The following is a 15,892-nucleotide window of genomic DNA, read 5'->3' as shown; positions in this document are numbered from 1 at the left end:
AGGCTCCTCTGTCCATGGGGATTCTCCAGGCAAGTACTAACTTAGCCTCTTCCATCATTCTGTTCCTCTCCCTAGAGCCTCCTCCAGATCACTTCTGAGAATTCAGTTCATCAAGGCAGCCACTCTTCCATACAATCCCAGAAGTTAGTTGTACTTGCCAAAACCAGATATCTACAGTCCAGAGATTGAAGCAGTTCTTCCAAAACTAAATTCAAGCAGTCTCCTAAAACCAAGTCTAGAAATAAATGTCTCCTAGCATAGAAGCTTTCTTAAGAAATCTTTTCCAATCAAAATAATTTTATTAGTCAGAAATTTTCTGAAACTCATCTCTCCAGTATACAGTATACATTTCAGTAACAGAATTACAAAGAACCAGAATACATTGTTTGAAAAGTTTTTAACTCTCAAATTTTGGGCACAGTCTTGAATATTCATTGGAAGGACTTATCCTGAAGCTGAAACTCCAATACTTTGGCCACCTGACATGAAGCACTGACTTATTTGAAAAGACCCTGATGCTGGGAATGATTGAAGGCGGGAGGAGAAGCGGATGACAGAGGATGAGATGGTTGGAAGGCATCACCGACTCAATGGATATGAGTTTGAGTAGGCTCCGGGAGTTAGTGATGGACAAGGAAGCCTAGCATACTGCAGTCCATGGGGTTGCAAAGAGTCAGACACAACTGAGCGACTGAACTGAACTGAAATGAAAGGTTTCGCCAATCTCTCACTTTAGAAAGCTCTTAACATTAGTAATTACTCTTCTCTAATAAGACTTTCACTCAAGATCCTTGCAATACTTAATAAAAATGGTAATCGTTAGACTTAAGACATAAGTAAGTGGGTGCTATTATTAACGTGTAAGAATCACAAGGTTCTAAATTTAAATAATGTCTAGTTGAAGGAAAATGACAAGACTTGTCATAATACGGAAAATACTGTTCATTTATAATAAAATTTGATGGAGTTTTAGGAATGTGTTTAAACTAACTTTTGAATTGGATTTTTGTTCTTGCTTGCTAATAAAAGTCAACCTAAGAAGAACAAAGGATGGGGTTTTTCAAGAACTAACATGAAAAAACAACCAATGAGCAAAACTTGAACAATGTGAGCAATAAAATAGGTATCATTATAGTGCTAGACTACAACCTAAAGAAGAAAGTAGTATCCATGAGTCCTATGGATATAAATAAATGATTGAATAAAAAGTAAATGGGGGTGTTCAGTCACTCAGTCGTGTCCAACTCTTCGTGACCCCATGGACTGTAGCCTGCCAGGCTCTTCTGTCCATGGGATTTCCCAGTAAGAATACTGGAGTAGATTGCCATTTCCTCCTCTGGGGGATCTTCCTGATCCAGGGATCAAACCCAAGTCTCCTGTGTCTCCTGCATTGCAGATGGATTCTTTACCACTGAGCCACCTGGGAAGGCAAATGTGGGGGAAGAGATAAGTATTCTTCAGAGAAGGATTCCAAGTAACACACGTGAACGAACAAGGGAAGTAGAACATGAGCACTGGAATGCCACAGTATATGCTGCCAGCAAGGTCTGAGGATGAATGCTAAAATTAGTGGGCAAATCTTTAAAAACAGGACATGTTCAGGGTCTCAAAGTGTCTCCTCCAAAATACTTAATAATTACTGTGGTTTTTCCCTTTTCTTTCCCTTTTATTTTTTAATTGAAGTATAATTGACCTCTTTCGTAAACTCTGGTGCACAACATAATGACTTGATATGTCTATACATTTCAAAATGATCACCACGTAAGTCTAGCTACCATCCATCACTGTACAAAGATGCTATGTTATTATGGACTATATTCCCCACACTGTACATTTTATCCCCATGACTCATTTATTTTGTAATTGGAAGTTTATATCTCTTAATCTCCTCCACCTATTCATTCCTTCCCCCCTCTTCCCCTCTGGCAAACAGCTGTTTGCATGACTGTTTCTGTTAGTCATTCGTTTTGTTTTTTAGATTCCACGTATAAGTGAAATCATACAGTATTTGTCTTTCTCTGTCTGAATTATTTCACTTAACAAAAATAAGTTCATTCATGTTGTCACAAATGGCAAGATTTCATTTTTTTATGGCAAGTAATACATAATGCTTCTTAAAAATTCCTTGACACTCTTTCCTCCAGGAAGTTGAGCTTAATTCCCCTCTCCTTTGAGTGTGGTCAAACTTCCCTGGTGGCTCAGACGGTAAAGTGTCTGCCTACAATGTGGGAGACCCAGGTTTGATCCCTGGGTCGGGAAGATCCCCTGGAGAAGGAAATGGCAACCCACTCCAGTGTTCTCGCCTGGAAAATCTCGTGGACGGAGAAGCCTGGTAGTCTATAGTCCATGAGGTCGCAGACAGTTGGACACGACTGAGTGATTCAACTTTCACTTTCTTTTTTTGAGTGTGGTCTAAACGTCTGACTCACTTATAAGGAACAGAGGATGCAAACAGAATATAAGACACCTTACAGTGGAGAAACCTGACAGATGCTCCTAAGTGATCATAGTTAATATCACCAATAACAAATTATGTTGAAGTCATAAGATATTATGATATGATGTGATGAAGGGGGCTCTTCATCTCTGTGGTATTCCCCTCAAATTTATAACCCCCGTCCATAAGAAAACATCAGAGAAATCCAGACTGAGGAAAATACTATAAAATATGTAGGCTTCAAAAGTCTCAAGTCATGAAAAACAAGGAAATTCTGAGAAAACGCCAGGAAGAGAAAACTCAGGATGACAAATGCAACAGAATGCAGTGGAATTTTGGGACTTCCCTGGTGGTCTGGTGGCTAAGACTCCATGCTTCCAACGCAGGGGGCCTGGTTCCATTCCTGGTCAGGGAACTAGATCCCACATGCCACAACCTAGACCTGGTGTGACCAAACAAATAATTAAACAACAAAAAAAAGAATGCAGTGGAATTTCAGGTTGGATGCTAACAGAACAGCTAATGGAATCCAATGAGAGCCTGTAGTTTAGTTTATAGCATTATACCAATGTCTAATTTCTCAGTTTTGACAAATATACTATGTTTATGTAAGATGTTAACATTGAGGAAAGCTAGAGAATGGCATTTAAGAACTCTCTGTACCATCCTTACACTCCTCTTTAAATTGAAATTTATTTCAAAATTAAAAGTTTTCAAAAGTTAATCTATCTGTTATCTCTATGGGATAAACATGATATTTCACCTAAATGCCATTATGGACGTGTGAATATGGGACAGGAGTACATGTATCATAATCATTTCTCAGTGATTCTAATCTTCAGTTTGTTTTTTTTTTCAAATCCATTTAAAGTCCCTATGATAGTTGTATGGAATACATAAGGTAATGATTTTCATCTTGTGAAAGATTTTGTTCTTTTCATGGCAATCCATTTATACATTATTATTTTTATACTGATGTATTGTATCTACATATCACAACATGTGACTTATTTGAAAGCATTCTTCCAAAAAATAATGAAGAAATCCAAGTAAAGAGGGATAAAAATGTTTTAATTGTTGAAATACAATTGAGTGATTTACACTGCAGTATTAAGTGGATACACAAGGTCGTTATCAAATTAAGAACTTTCCAAATATCCCACTAATCATCAATGACAAGTCCTTGAAAATAGTACAGAATTAACGTGATAAGATGCTTTGATCACACACAGGTAGGATGGGAGACTTGATGAGTATGAAGTACTTGTAGTTACATAAGCCTTTAACTAAAGAAAAGAGGAAGTTAATCGAAATGTACATATGGCATGCAAACCTCAGCAGTTGAAGTATTGCCATGTAATGCGTTGTTCCCAATAAAGAAACTCCTTTGACATTTAAATGAAGATGAAAACCAATAGTAAAAAAGGGAAAGAGATAGCAGGAAGAATCAATTTAATCAATTTTACAGCTAAAAATCAACATGAAATAGAAATAGTGAAAAATAACAGACAAATATATTACTTTGGGTAACTCGTTGATAGTGCCTTATTATTTTAAGTTATAAATAGATGAAGGACTGTGATTTATAAAAACTATCAAAAAAGCATCAGTGAAAAGACATGATCTTCATGAGCTGTGGGGATGTTCAGGTGACAACCCAGGGAGGACACAGTGACCAGCTGGGCAAGAACCCTACATAAGTTTGTCTGCTGCAGGTGGATCACGGAAAGCTCCATATCCAAGCATGTTGTTTAACCAATTCCTTTCTAGTACCACAACATTCAGTATGTAACTATCAATTAAGAATTTGGGGGGAGGGGTGGCGACTGTTTAGAATTTCCTTGGAAATGTCTGTGCACGTTACAAAATCCCATGAAGGAAAAATTTCATCCAGATCTTGATGAACAGGCTATGAGGGTGACAAACAAAAAAGGGGAAAGAGTTATTAGGAAGCACGAAAGGCAATACTTAGATAAAAATACATCAGCATTAAGCCTGCAAATTTTTTACTTATTTTCTTTTCTGTAGAACACACATTCAACATCCGTTTAACATCGATCTGAGAACGAAAACGCGGCCCGCACAGGGTGAAGCACTGATGATACTGATATAAAGAGACAAAGGTGGATGGAGAAAGAGACTTCTCAACTTATAATTGTCAGGCGAGTGTATTCTCCTCGGTTCTGTCTCGTCTCAACAAAACTTTGAAGCGATGGACATTAGAGACCTCGGCATGTCATAGCTCTCGGACAGACTGTGTTACAGCTCTCGGGTCTTGGACAGACCATGTTATAGCTCTCAGGTCTCGAACAGACCATGTTATAGCTCTTAGACAGATCAGTGTTACAGCTCCGTGTTACAGCTCAATTTTATTTAGAAAACAGCAGGAAAAATCCATCCTCGAGGAGTGAGGGCATGCCAACCCAAAGACACGAAGAGAAGAGAAAGGGAGAGCACAATGTGGCCCTTTGGCTCCTTCTTTTTATATGTTTTATCCTCCCCCTGGGCCTGCCCTATGTAAATTGGGCTAGCCAGGAGTGCTGTTTCTTCTATCTGAGGTTCTCACTCCGGTCCTCGGAACTTCCTTTGTTCTACTTTCCTGGGCTTTTCCCTTCTTTGTCTTTTAGCCACCGCCATTCTGGACTCCTGTTTCCTATTCTAACTACCTAACATAATTAAACTATTGGTTGGTCAAAAAGTTTGTTTGAGTTTTTCCACAACATCTTATGAATTGAACTTTTTGGCCAACCCAAATACACTAATGGGATGAGGCCCAAACCTAGCTATCCATCAACAGCACAAAGATATAGATTGTTCAGCCACAACCCCATTCATTCCTTGCTCAGTCAGACCCTCCTGGGAGGGGGCGAGCCATCCACATTATCTCCCTGGGGATCTGATGTAGCAAGCCCATCCACTGGCATTTGAGAAGCATCACTGCACTGGCAGCACTCCATACATCTAAACAGATGAAACTTCCACCCTTGGGTCACGTGTAGAAGAAACTACACATCTGGAGATACCAACTTTAAGAGATTCTGAAAGTGAAAGTGTCAGTCACTCAGTTGTGTCCAAATCTCTTTGTGAGCCCATGGACTGTAGCCCGCCAGGCTCCTCTGCCCTTGAAACTCTCTAGGGAAGAATACTAAAGTGGGTTGCCAGGTCCTTCTCCAGGGGATCTTCCCAACCAAGGTATTAAACCTGGGTCTCCTGCATTGCAGGCAAATTCTTTACCATTTAAGCCCGTAGCTTTAAAAAAGTAACCAATTCAACTGTGAACTTGGCTCACTAAGATTTTACACATCTGTAGTTCAGTCACTCAGTCATGTCCGACTTTGGCAATCACATGGACTGCAGCATGCCAGGCTTCCCTGTCCTTCACCATCTCCCAGAGCTTGCTCAAACTCATGTCCACTGAGTCGGTGATGCCATCCACCTATCTCATCCTCTGTCGTCCCCTTCTCCTCCTGCCTTCAATCTTTCTCAGCATCAGAGTCTTTTCCAATGAGTCAGCTCTTCACATCAGGTGGCCAAAGTACTGGAGCTTCAGTTTCAGCATCAGTCCTTCTAGTGAATATTCAGGACTCATTTCATTTAGGATGGACTGGTATGACTTCCTTGCTGTCCAAGGGACTCTCAAGAGTCTTCTCCAAAACCATAGTTCAAAAGCACCAATTCTTTGGTGCTCAGGTTTTTTTCTAGTCCAACTCTCACATCCATACATGACTACTGGAAAAACCATAGCTTTGACTATATGAAACTTTGTCGGCAAAATAATGTCTCTGCTTTTTAATATGCTGTCTAGGTTGGTCATAGCGTTTCTTCCAAAGCACCTTTTAATTTCGTGGCTGCACTCACCATCTGCAGTGATATTGGAGCCCAAGAAAATAAAGTGTGTCGCTGTTTCCATTGTTTCCCCATCTATTTCCCATGAAGTGATGGGACTGGATGCCATCATCATTTTTTGAATGCTGTTTTAAGCCAGCTTTTTCACTCTCCTCTTTCATCTTCATCAAGAGGTGCTTTAGTTCCTCTTCGCTTTCTGCCATAAGGGTGGTATCATCTGCATATCTGAGATTATTGATATTTCTCTCGGCAATCTTGATTCCAGCATGTACTTCATCCAGCCCCGCATTTCTCATGATATACTCTGCATAGTAATGCTTAAAATTCTCCAAGCCAGGCTTCAACAGTATGTGAACCGTGAACTTCCAGATGTTCAAGCTGGTTTTAGAAAAGGCAGAGGAACCGAGATCAAATTGCCAACATCTGCTGGATCATCGAAAAAGCAAGAGAGTTCCAGAAAAACATCTATTTCTGCTTTATTGACTATGCCAAAGCCTTTGACTGTGTGGATTACAACAAACTGTGGAAAATTCTGAAAGAGATGGGAATACCAGACCACCTGACCTGCCTCTTGAGAAATCTGTATGCAGGTCAGGAAGCAACAGTTAGAACTAGACATGGAACAACAGACTGGTTCCAAATAGGAAAAGGAGTACGTCAAGACTGTATATTGTCACCCTGCTTATTTAACTTATATGCAGGGTACATCATGAGAAACGCTGGGCTGGATGAAGCACAGGCTGGAATCAAGATTGCCGAGGGAAATATCAATAACCTCAGATACGCAGATGACACCACCCTTATGGCAGAAAACAAAGAAGAACTAAAGAGCCTCTTGATGAAAGGGAAAGAGGAGAGTGAAAAAGTTGGCTTAAAGCTCAACATTGAGAAAAGTAAGATCATGGCATCTGGTCCCATCACTTCATGGCAAAAAGATGTGGAAACAGTGGGAAACACTGACAGACTTTATTTTGGGGGGCTCCAAAATCACTGCAGATGGTGACTGCAGCCATGAAATTAAAAGACACTTACTTCTTGGAAGAAAAGTTATAACCAACCTAGACAGCATATTAAAAAGCAGAGACATTTCTTTTCCAACAAAGGTCTGTCTAGTCAAGGCTATGGTTTTCCAGTAGTCATGTATGGATGTGAGAGTTGGACTATAAAGAAAGCTGAGCACAGAAGAATTGATGCTTTTGAACTGTGGTGTTGGAGAAGACTCTTGAGAGTCCCTTGGACTGCAAGGAGATCCAACCAGTCCATCCTAAAGGAAATCAGTCCTGAATATTCATTGGAGGGACTAATGCTAAAGCTGAAACTCCAATACTTTGGCCACCTGGTGCAAAGAACTGACTCATTTGAAAAGACCCTGATGCTGGGAAAGTTTGAAGGCAGGAAGAGAAGGGGACAACAGAGGATGAAATGGTTAGATGGCATCACCAACATGATGGACATGAGTTTGAGTAAACGGGAGTTGGTGATGGACAGGGAGGACTGGCATGCTGCAGTTCATGGGGTCGCAAAGAGTCAGACATGACTGAGCAACTGAACTAAACTCTGCATAGACATTAAATAAGCAGGGTGATAGTATACAGCCTGAGGTTCTCCTTTCCCAGTTTGGAACCAGTTCTTTGTTCCATGTCCGGTTCTAACTGTTGCTTCTTGACCTGCATACAGGTTTCTCAGGATGTGAGTACGGTGGTCTATTGACCACCTTTAAGAGTTTTCCACATTTGTTGTGATCCACACAGTCAAAGGAGAAGGCAATGGCAACCCACTCCAGTACTCTTTCCTGGAAAATCCCATGGACAGAGGAGCCTGGTAGGCTGCAGTCCATGTGGTCGCTAAGAGTCGGACATGACTGAGCGACTTCACTTTCAATTTTCACTTTCACGCATCGGAGAAGGAAATGGCAACCCACTCCAGTGTTCTTGCCTGGAGAATCCCAGGGACGGAGGAGCCTGGTGGGCTGCCGTCTATGGGGTCACCCAGAGTCAGACACGACTGAAGTGACTTAGCAGCAGCAGCAGCAGCACACAGTCAAAGGCTCAAGTGTAGTCAAGGAAGCAGAAGTAGATGTTTTTCTGGAATTCTCTTTCTTTTTCTGTGATCCAGCAGATGATGGCAATTTGATCTCTGGATTAGGTCAAAAAACAAAAGCATCTCCAATCTCTTCCATAAAATGTCTCTTCTTATCAGCATTCCTCCCCAATAATTTATGCCCAGATGCCACATGTTCCGACGCCTCACAGATAAGTACTACTGAGGATGCTTAACTATTGAGTAAATGGACAGCCTTTCAGTGTAGAAAACTTCTCAGATAATTCAAAAGAGGCAAATTGATTGTTCAGCAACAGAGTTAAAGAATGGGGAAAGTTGAGAGGAGAGAGGGATGGCAATAAAGTAGTGTCTGTTTTCATACCAACAGCCATGAGCAGTAGGGAAATATTCAAGCTCGTCAACTAACTTTATGTGGGCTGATTCACCAGCAGTGTGGCTCCATTGTTATCAAGAAATTTCAGATCCACAAACAAAGCTTCCACAATCATCTTGTCTAACTCTCTCATGTGAAAACTGAAATTGGGTGAAGCTAGGAGAAAGTGAGGGATTCATCTAAGGTCCTGTGTTAATACAGACCTGCCTAGTCTCCTGATTTCTGTCTACACAGCACTGCTTCCCACTCTATTCAGATGCTTTCTGAAATATACCCTGTTTTCAGGAGGGTAAACACTAATGTGTGCTTATTTTCAACTAGATTATCTTTTCTATTTGATGCATATAATAAAAAAAAATACAGTCACATCAGAAAAAAAACAGCAGAGAACTTAGAAATCTACATGAGATTTAGAACTCTTAAAAATACTAGAAATAGAAAATCTCCAGCAAGCTCTTAAAGAGAAACTCAACACCCTAATATGGATATGAGCACTTGGGAATAATGCTCCATAATGTTGTAGCCTTGATGAGAAAGTCTTTGAAGAAGTGGCTGCCTAATATTGTATTTCTTATCCCAAAGAAACCAGTTACATTTTCCATGTCCCTTTCCTCCAATAGGAAAGCTTATTTGTCTCCATTTGTGAGTTTATTCTGCAGCCCATATCATCCCAGACACCAGTACCCATACTGGCTCTGAGCAAGAAGTCGGTTCAACATCAAATCAGTCTTGCTTCTGGTCTACCAATGGCTGGAATCGGGTTACAAAAAAGGATGATGATACAATGATGATGATGATGATGACGGTGATGATGACAATGACAATTACAGCAGAAAGTACCATTGACTTTATATTTAATCCTAACAAGACCCCTTCAAGATAAATATCACGGGAAGTAACTTGCCAGGCTAATAATGGAAACAGCCTGAATTCAAATCCAAGGTTGTCTGACTCCCAAAAGAGAACGGGCTATCTCAGAAGACAGAGCATTCCTGATCACTGGATGTTCGGCAAGACTGAAAGACAGGCAAGATCTAAGCATTGCATGCATTGTGGACCAGGTGAACTCAAACTCTTTGGCTCTATGGTTGCTCAGTATCTTTTAGAGTATCTGGTACCCAGAGGGTAGTTAATGAAAGCAATCTTTCTTGCATCCTTGTTCTTGTTCATCGTATCAATATAATTCTAACTCCGCACTCTTCACCAGGTCAACAGTGCTTCATCTTTTAAACTTGGTCTATAATTTTACTATTCCTTCTGGCAAAATTGCATCTTTGCACATTGATGACTTTGGTACTGATAAATCTTCTCTCTGTATATCAACTACCCCTGGCTATTGCCAAACATTAATATTGATCCAAATCTAATTCCCAGCCTCTCTAGTCTTTCCTTATCTATCATTTTCAAGGTCACAGACCCTCAAAGATTTTGGCAATGAAGAGTGAAAGCTTGGTAAGTCTAGGCAAACACATAGCTTGTCCCATTTAATAAATTAAGTTGCAGTTGAAAAAAATTAAGTGAAAAAAGGTAACTGCAGAGAAAATCAATCTAATCATTAAAGACTTCTTTACAATAAAACATATTGGATTCCAGTTTTAACTGAAAGATGAGACCCCTCCTAATCTTATACAGAGCATTATTAATATCTACAGTTCATTCATCAAGGTTAAATATACAGAATTATTTAGAAAATATACAGTACCTCTTGATTATTGATTCATGATATTATTTTCTTTTAATCTTAAAAAAGAAAATTAAGAAAAGTTAAATATTCAGTTATAAAGAACATATTCCAGTTTCCCATAGAACAACAAAATAGCTGGGATATATACATATTTCCTAGTCTAAATCATCAAGTAGAGAAAAAGCAATGAGGAACAAATAACCATGGTATGTTAAAAACAATATAATATTTTTATTATATTTGTGTACAAATTAAATTACATGTTACATCTATATAATTATATGTGTACATATCAATAGCTCTTTAAAAAACCATATATCAGACAACTGTATAGTGATTAGTAAATCAGCCTTCTTTACAAGCCACATTAAAACTTCACTTAAGTAAGAAGCTATCTACAAGGTTGCAATCATACCTATTATCAAAAGGACTTCATTAGCCCTACAATTACTAACTACTAAAATTCAGAAAAAGGAGCCTCTATTTCGTTATACAAAAGGCAGTTAATTTTCTTCTAATCACCAGGTTACTTACCAGTTACATTTATAATGTATTACAGGAATTTACCTTTATGTTCTACAAAAATTCCATAAATTTGCTGAAACATTTGCTTCCACACTGATCATTACTGAAATTAATATGAAATTTAAAATATCCATGGAGCAACCACAGACAGAAGCTAACTGTTGCTCTGGAATTATTCTCGTCATGTGGGTGGCAGTTTCAACAAATGATTACAATGAGCACATATGGGGTTTTTTTGTTACTATTGTTGTTTGTTTTTGTTTTAGGCCATGCCTGGTGGCATGTGGGATCTTAGTTCCATAACTAGGGATTGAACCCATGCCCTCTGCAGTGGAAGCTTGAAGTCTCAACCCTGAACTGCCAAGGAAGTCCCAAATATGGTTCTTATACATGGTTCACTGAAACTCAGTAATATTTAGGGTGAACCAGGCAAGTGGAAATATCAATTTCACATTTTTTTTCACAAAACAAAAAATTAAGCATGTGGAAACAGTAAATATCACAGAGTTTTACTTACTTTTCTGCACAGTCTTTGTCTGATTGGACACAATATTGACAGCTTCAGAAGGCAGACCAACATACACTCCTCCATAGTTTCTTGATGGAAAAGAAGCAGAGATAGAAAAATCAGACCAAACTACATGGTTACTATACATTTGCATAAAGTGATGATATCATGGGAACTTTCAAACAATTACAGAATTATTAAACTGATTCATGACTTTTCAAAAGTAGAATTCAGAATACTATTGTCCTTGGAAGATCATTGTTTTTCTATGTTTAAATAAGAGCTACATATATAAAAGGAAAGCTGTAGAGTAGTTTTTAGACATTTTACTTGCAATGAGAAAGAAGGAGTTGGGATTTTTTAGAATTCAGTGGAGTAATAAATATCAGTAGCATGACATGTTACAGTTAATCAGTCAACATTTATCAAGAATTCACCTAATGTGGTAGTAGGTGCTATGAACACACAAAAACACCTTACGTGTAGTAGATATAAAGTGAGGAGAAAGAGAGAGGTAAGGGGTAATGAGAGTGAAGTGCAGTTAATCAGAGGATGGAAGGATGGAGAAGGCAGAGGAAATGAAGAGATGTCATCCAATTTGAGAGAATAGCTCATCCAAAGTCCACAAGTGGAAACTAGCACAGGCTGTATGCAGAGGACAAACCATGTTTGTTTGGAAGAAGCAAAGGTAATGAAGAACCCTGGGCAAGATCTTGATCATACTGCATGCTCCCACCTGTATTCTCTGCACCAAAAGTTTTCCTGGAGGAATCTGTATTATTGGCAACGTGCTACCCAGTGGTCAATTAAATTTGTGAGTTAAATTAATTTGTGTTAAATTAAATCCATGAGGTGTGGCCAAAATTATTCAAATTAAAGGCAGCTTCAACACCAAACATACCTCCTCTTGTCATCTTCCGTTATCGATTCCTCTGTTCTAAAAGATCAAAAACATTTGATATGAGCCATTTGGTTACACAGAAACTTCATTTTTGGTTCTGAGCAAAAGTGGACTGACAAGTTAAAGACAGTTTTGTTTTTTTCAAGTTCTTCCATCGAGTATTTCAGTAACAGAGTATGCTGTCTCTACCTCTACAGAGAAAGGAAGTGGAGATTTGGAATTTATCTGCTGAACACTGCCCATACACACAGAAAATACTCCCATAGAAGGCAAAAACCACCCTGTGATCTAATTTGTCCAAATTGAGCCCATAATCTAAATTTACCAGCTAATGATCAACCTCATTTACCTCTTGATAAAGTTGGATCATTTTTTAATTCAAAGGTGTCAAAGTCATACTATAGTAGACCTAGTGTTATGCTTATTGAAGTGGTATAACACTTTTAGGTGCTATTTACAACTTTTAATTAAAATGGATTTATAACCCATCAGTACAGATACTAGGAAAATGATGGTAACAAACTTGTTCAAGATTATCAGAACCATTTACTCTGGTTCTGAATGGTCAGAGTTATCATAAAATTGTTTTTGAAGCTGTAACTGACAGATGTGGACATATAGAATGCCTCATTTTTTGATACAGATATTCTTTTCCTATCCAGTGACATATCTGTGTATTTTAAGTCTTTCCCCTTTTGTGTGATTCAGCTCAAGGATATATTCAATGTTTTAAAATATATTTAACTTCCCCAAATGTAAGAAAATAGTGAATTATTTTTAATCTATTACCTCATAAATTATTCAATGCCCTAAATCCCAACTTGCATTCTCTGTATAAAATTAATCAATATCTTATGCATCTAATTTGCAGGAAATGATAATGTAGCTGCCATATTTATTGGGTAATAAATTAAGCTTCAGATATATTACTAAATCTTTAAAAATACCATTTATAAAGACTTATCAGATGGCCATTTTTTTAAATCTTCAAGTAAGTTATAATGCCTGCCTTTATATACATGCTCCCTTCATTCCACAAATGATTATTCTACGATACAAAGACTGGAGACTAAAGACTACATGGGTAAAAACAGCATCATCAGTGAGTCCTTCCTGTGTGTCAGACACAGTGCCAGACATTCCACACGCACCAGTCCGATTTCTCCCAACAGTTCTGAGGAAATAGCTTCAGAGAGCCAAGTAATGAACAAATAAGCAAGTCCAACAAGTAAGACCAACATCGAAACCTCACCCATCTGACACCAAAACCACATTCCACATTCCAATTCACCGCTCTGCCTCTCAAATAGGAAGATGTTAAAGTGAAAAACACTTCCTGTGACAAACCAACATGGTGGCTCCCCTTAGAGTGGGCGCTGCCTCCACACCACTCTTTGCAAAAGCTTTGAGCCTCATCCCTGTCTCAAAACCTGCTTGTGTAACTGCACCAGGCACTTTGCTCCTGCGATTCTACTATTTCCTTTAATCCTCATCACAATCCTGAAAAATGGGGATTTGTTGTTGTTGCTGTTGTTGTTTAGATCAGTCGTTTTCAACTCTTTGCGACCCCATGGACAGTAGCCCACGAGGCTCCTCTGTCCATAGGATCTCCCAGGCAAGGATCCTAGAGTGGATTGCCATTTCCTTCTCCAGGGAATCTTCCCGACCCTGGGATCGAACCCACCTCTCCTGCATTGGCAGGCAGATTCTTTACTACTGAGCCACTCAGGAAGCCCAAAATGAGGATTAGTCACATTTAAAAACGAAAAACTGAGACTGTGAAAGGTAGAGTACTGTACCCAAGGTTACATGGCCAAGTAATAGAGCCAGAATTCAGAACAAAGGTTGCTGTACAATAGAAACTAATACAACACTGTAAAGCAACTATGTTGTTTTGTTGTTGTTGTTTTTATTATTCAGTCACCCAGTCATGCCTGACTCTTTGCAACCCCATGGACTGCAGTATGCCAGGCCTCCCTGTCCCTCACCATCTCCCAAAGTTTGCCCAAGTTCACATCCATTGCTTCAGTGATGCCATCTAGTCATCTCATCCTGTGATGCCCTCTTCTCCTTCTATCCTCAATCTTTCCCAGCATCAGAGACTTTTCCAAAGAGTCAGCTGTTTGCATCAGATGACCAAAATACTGGAATTTCAGCTTCAGCATCAATCCTTCCAACAAGTATTCAGGGTTGATTTCCCTTAAGATTGACTGGGTTGATACTCCAATAAAAATTTGTATGTGTGTGTGTGATTTTTTTGTGTGTGATTCCAGCTCCTGCTTCATAAATTGTGAGCCCATGCTAATTTGTATCAGAGAAACACCTCTATCTCCCAAGCTGGATCTCTCTGATTTTATCATCCCATTTATAAGAGGGAAACAAGGTGGCAGAGGGGTCTTAGTCATGTTTCATTAGCATTAGACCTAAGCCTCTATGCTGTCAGGGGCAAGCAATCTTTTACAACTTGTTAAATGGCTACATATGAGCTATGTATTGATGTTTTCTCAGTAGAAAACCTCTCCAGATGAGCAGTTTCATTAGACTGTATTCATCTGAACAACCAGGTCCAAACCAAAGTTAAATAAAAAATAGTGGCTGGTCTAAACCAAATCTCCTTGTGGACAGAGAGGGCCAAGCCACTCTGGCTGCCTGAGAGCCAAGGGCTGCCCTGTCCTGTTCGAGAGGACAGCAGCCTCTCAGCTGTGGTGACGTGGTCCTGCCCCGATTGCACTGGCTGCAGCCTTCAGAAGAAGAAATGGTTCATCAAGCAGCAATAAACATTCCTGGAAAGAGGAAGAGCTAGAGACATTAAGCATCTAAAAAAAAATACACCTTTGGTGTGAAGACCAGCTTCTTTTGAAAGGGCCTTTCTTGTTGATGAAAAGTGGACATTATCTCAGGGCAGTTCAAAACAACTGGGGTGATAAATTTATCTGACTGCTAAGCAACTTAGCAAGAAACTTCAGTCTTCAGAATTCTAATACCTGGGAAGATTCACAAGTTTGAGATAATGCCTTGGCTGTCCGAACACCTGGGTTGCCCAACCCGTGCATCATCTTAAAGAATCATTGTACTTGTTTCCCCTTACAGAGTGTATTTTGAAAGATCCTGTTATCAACTGGCCTTAGTAACTCACTCACTGACAATTTTCTTAGACATACTAGTGCTGAAGACATACAAAGCCTTGAACCATGGGATTATTCCCACAGGGAATGTGTAGAATGTGAATCAAAGGCAAATAAACCTTTTGTTTTGCTAACCTACAGCCTGTGCAGCCTTGTTGTAGGCACATGCAATGCAGATTTCTGTTCAGTTTCTAAAATGATGAAAATAGCCTGTGGTCGGGCCAGGGCACCCCCTTACCACGGAGCCCTTGGAGGAGCCACTGATCTTCATGGAGGACTTGATCATTTTTCTTTCCTGGTCACTATAGCTTTAGTGCAAGGGCAGTGACTATTGTGCAGCTGTGATTGCTGATGGATCACAAGATTTGTTCCCAAAAGCAGGGAAGGAAGTGGGAAGGGAGAGCAGGACAGAAAGCCATGTAAACCCTGGCG

At 39.5% G+C, this 15,892-nt stretch overlaps 1 protein-coding gene across 3 annotated transcripts in view; it reads right to left on the bottom strand.

Moving 5' to 3' along the window:
- Positions 1 to 279: 279 nt before the first annotated feature.
- C4H12orf75 (chromosome 4 C12orf75 homolog) overlaps positions 280 to 15,892 on the bottom strand; it is a 51,537-nt gene continuing 35,924 nt past the window's right edge. Inside the window, exons 3-6 of one of the 3 annotated variants that reach the window (XM_081595679.1) lie at positions 12,336 to 12,371; positions 11,444 to 11,523; positions 10,420 to 10,457; positions 280 to 1,420 (exon numbers count right to left, since the gene is read on the bottom strand). In XM_081595679.1, coding sequence (XP_081451805.1) covers positions 10,453 to 10,457; positions 11,444 to 11,523; positions 12,336 to 12,371 — 121 coding nt within the window. In that variant the 3' untranslated portion in view covers positions 280 to 1,420; positions 10,420 to 10,452. Of the gene's footprint in view, positions 1,421 to 3,487; positions 4,347 to 10,419; positions 10,458 to 11,443; positions 11,524 to 12,335; positions 12,372 to 15,892 lie in introns of those variants that run through there. The other 2 variants (XM_081595678.1, XM_081595677.1) reach the window with 2 other exon arrangements.

The sequence above is a fragment of the Giraffa tippelskirchi genome, chromosome 4, assembly GCF_054371585.1.
Source record: "Giraffa tippelskirchi isolate mGirTip1 chromosome 4, T2T-mGirTip1v1.2.pri, whole genome shotgun sequence".
Lineage (NCBI taxonomy): Eukaryota > Metazoa > Chordata > Mammalia > Artiodactyla > Giraffidae > Giraffa > Giraffa tippelskirchi.
Note: the sequence above shows the minus strand (reverse complement) of the source record. Positions and strands in the feature narration are given on the sequence as shown.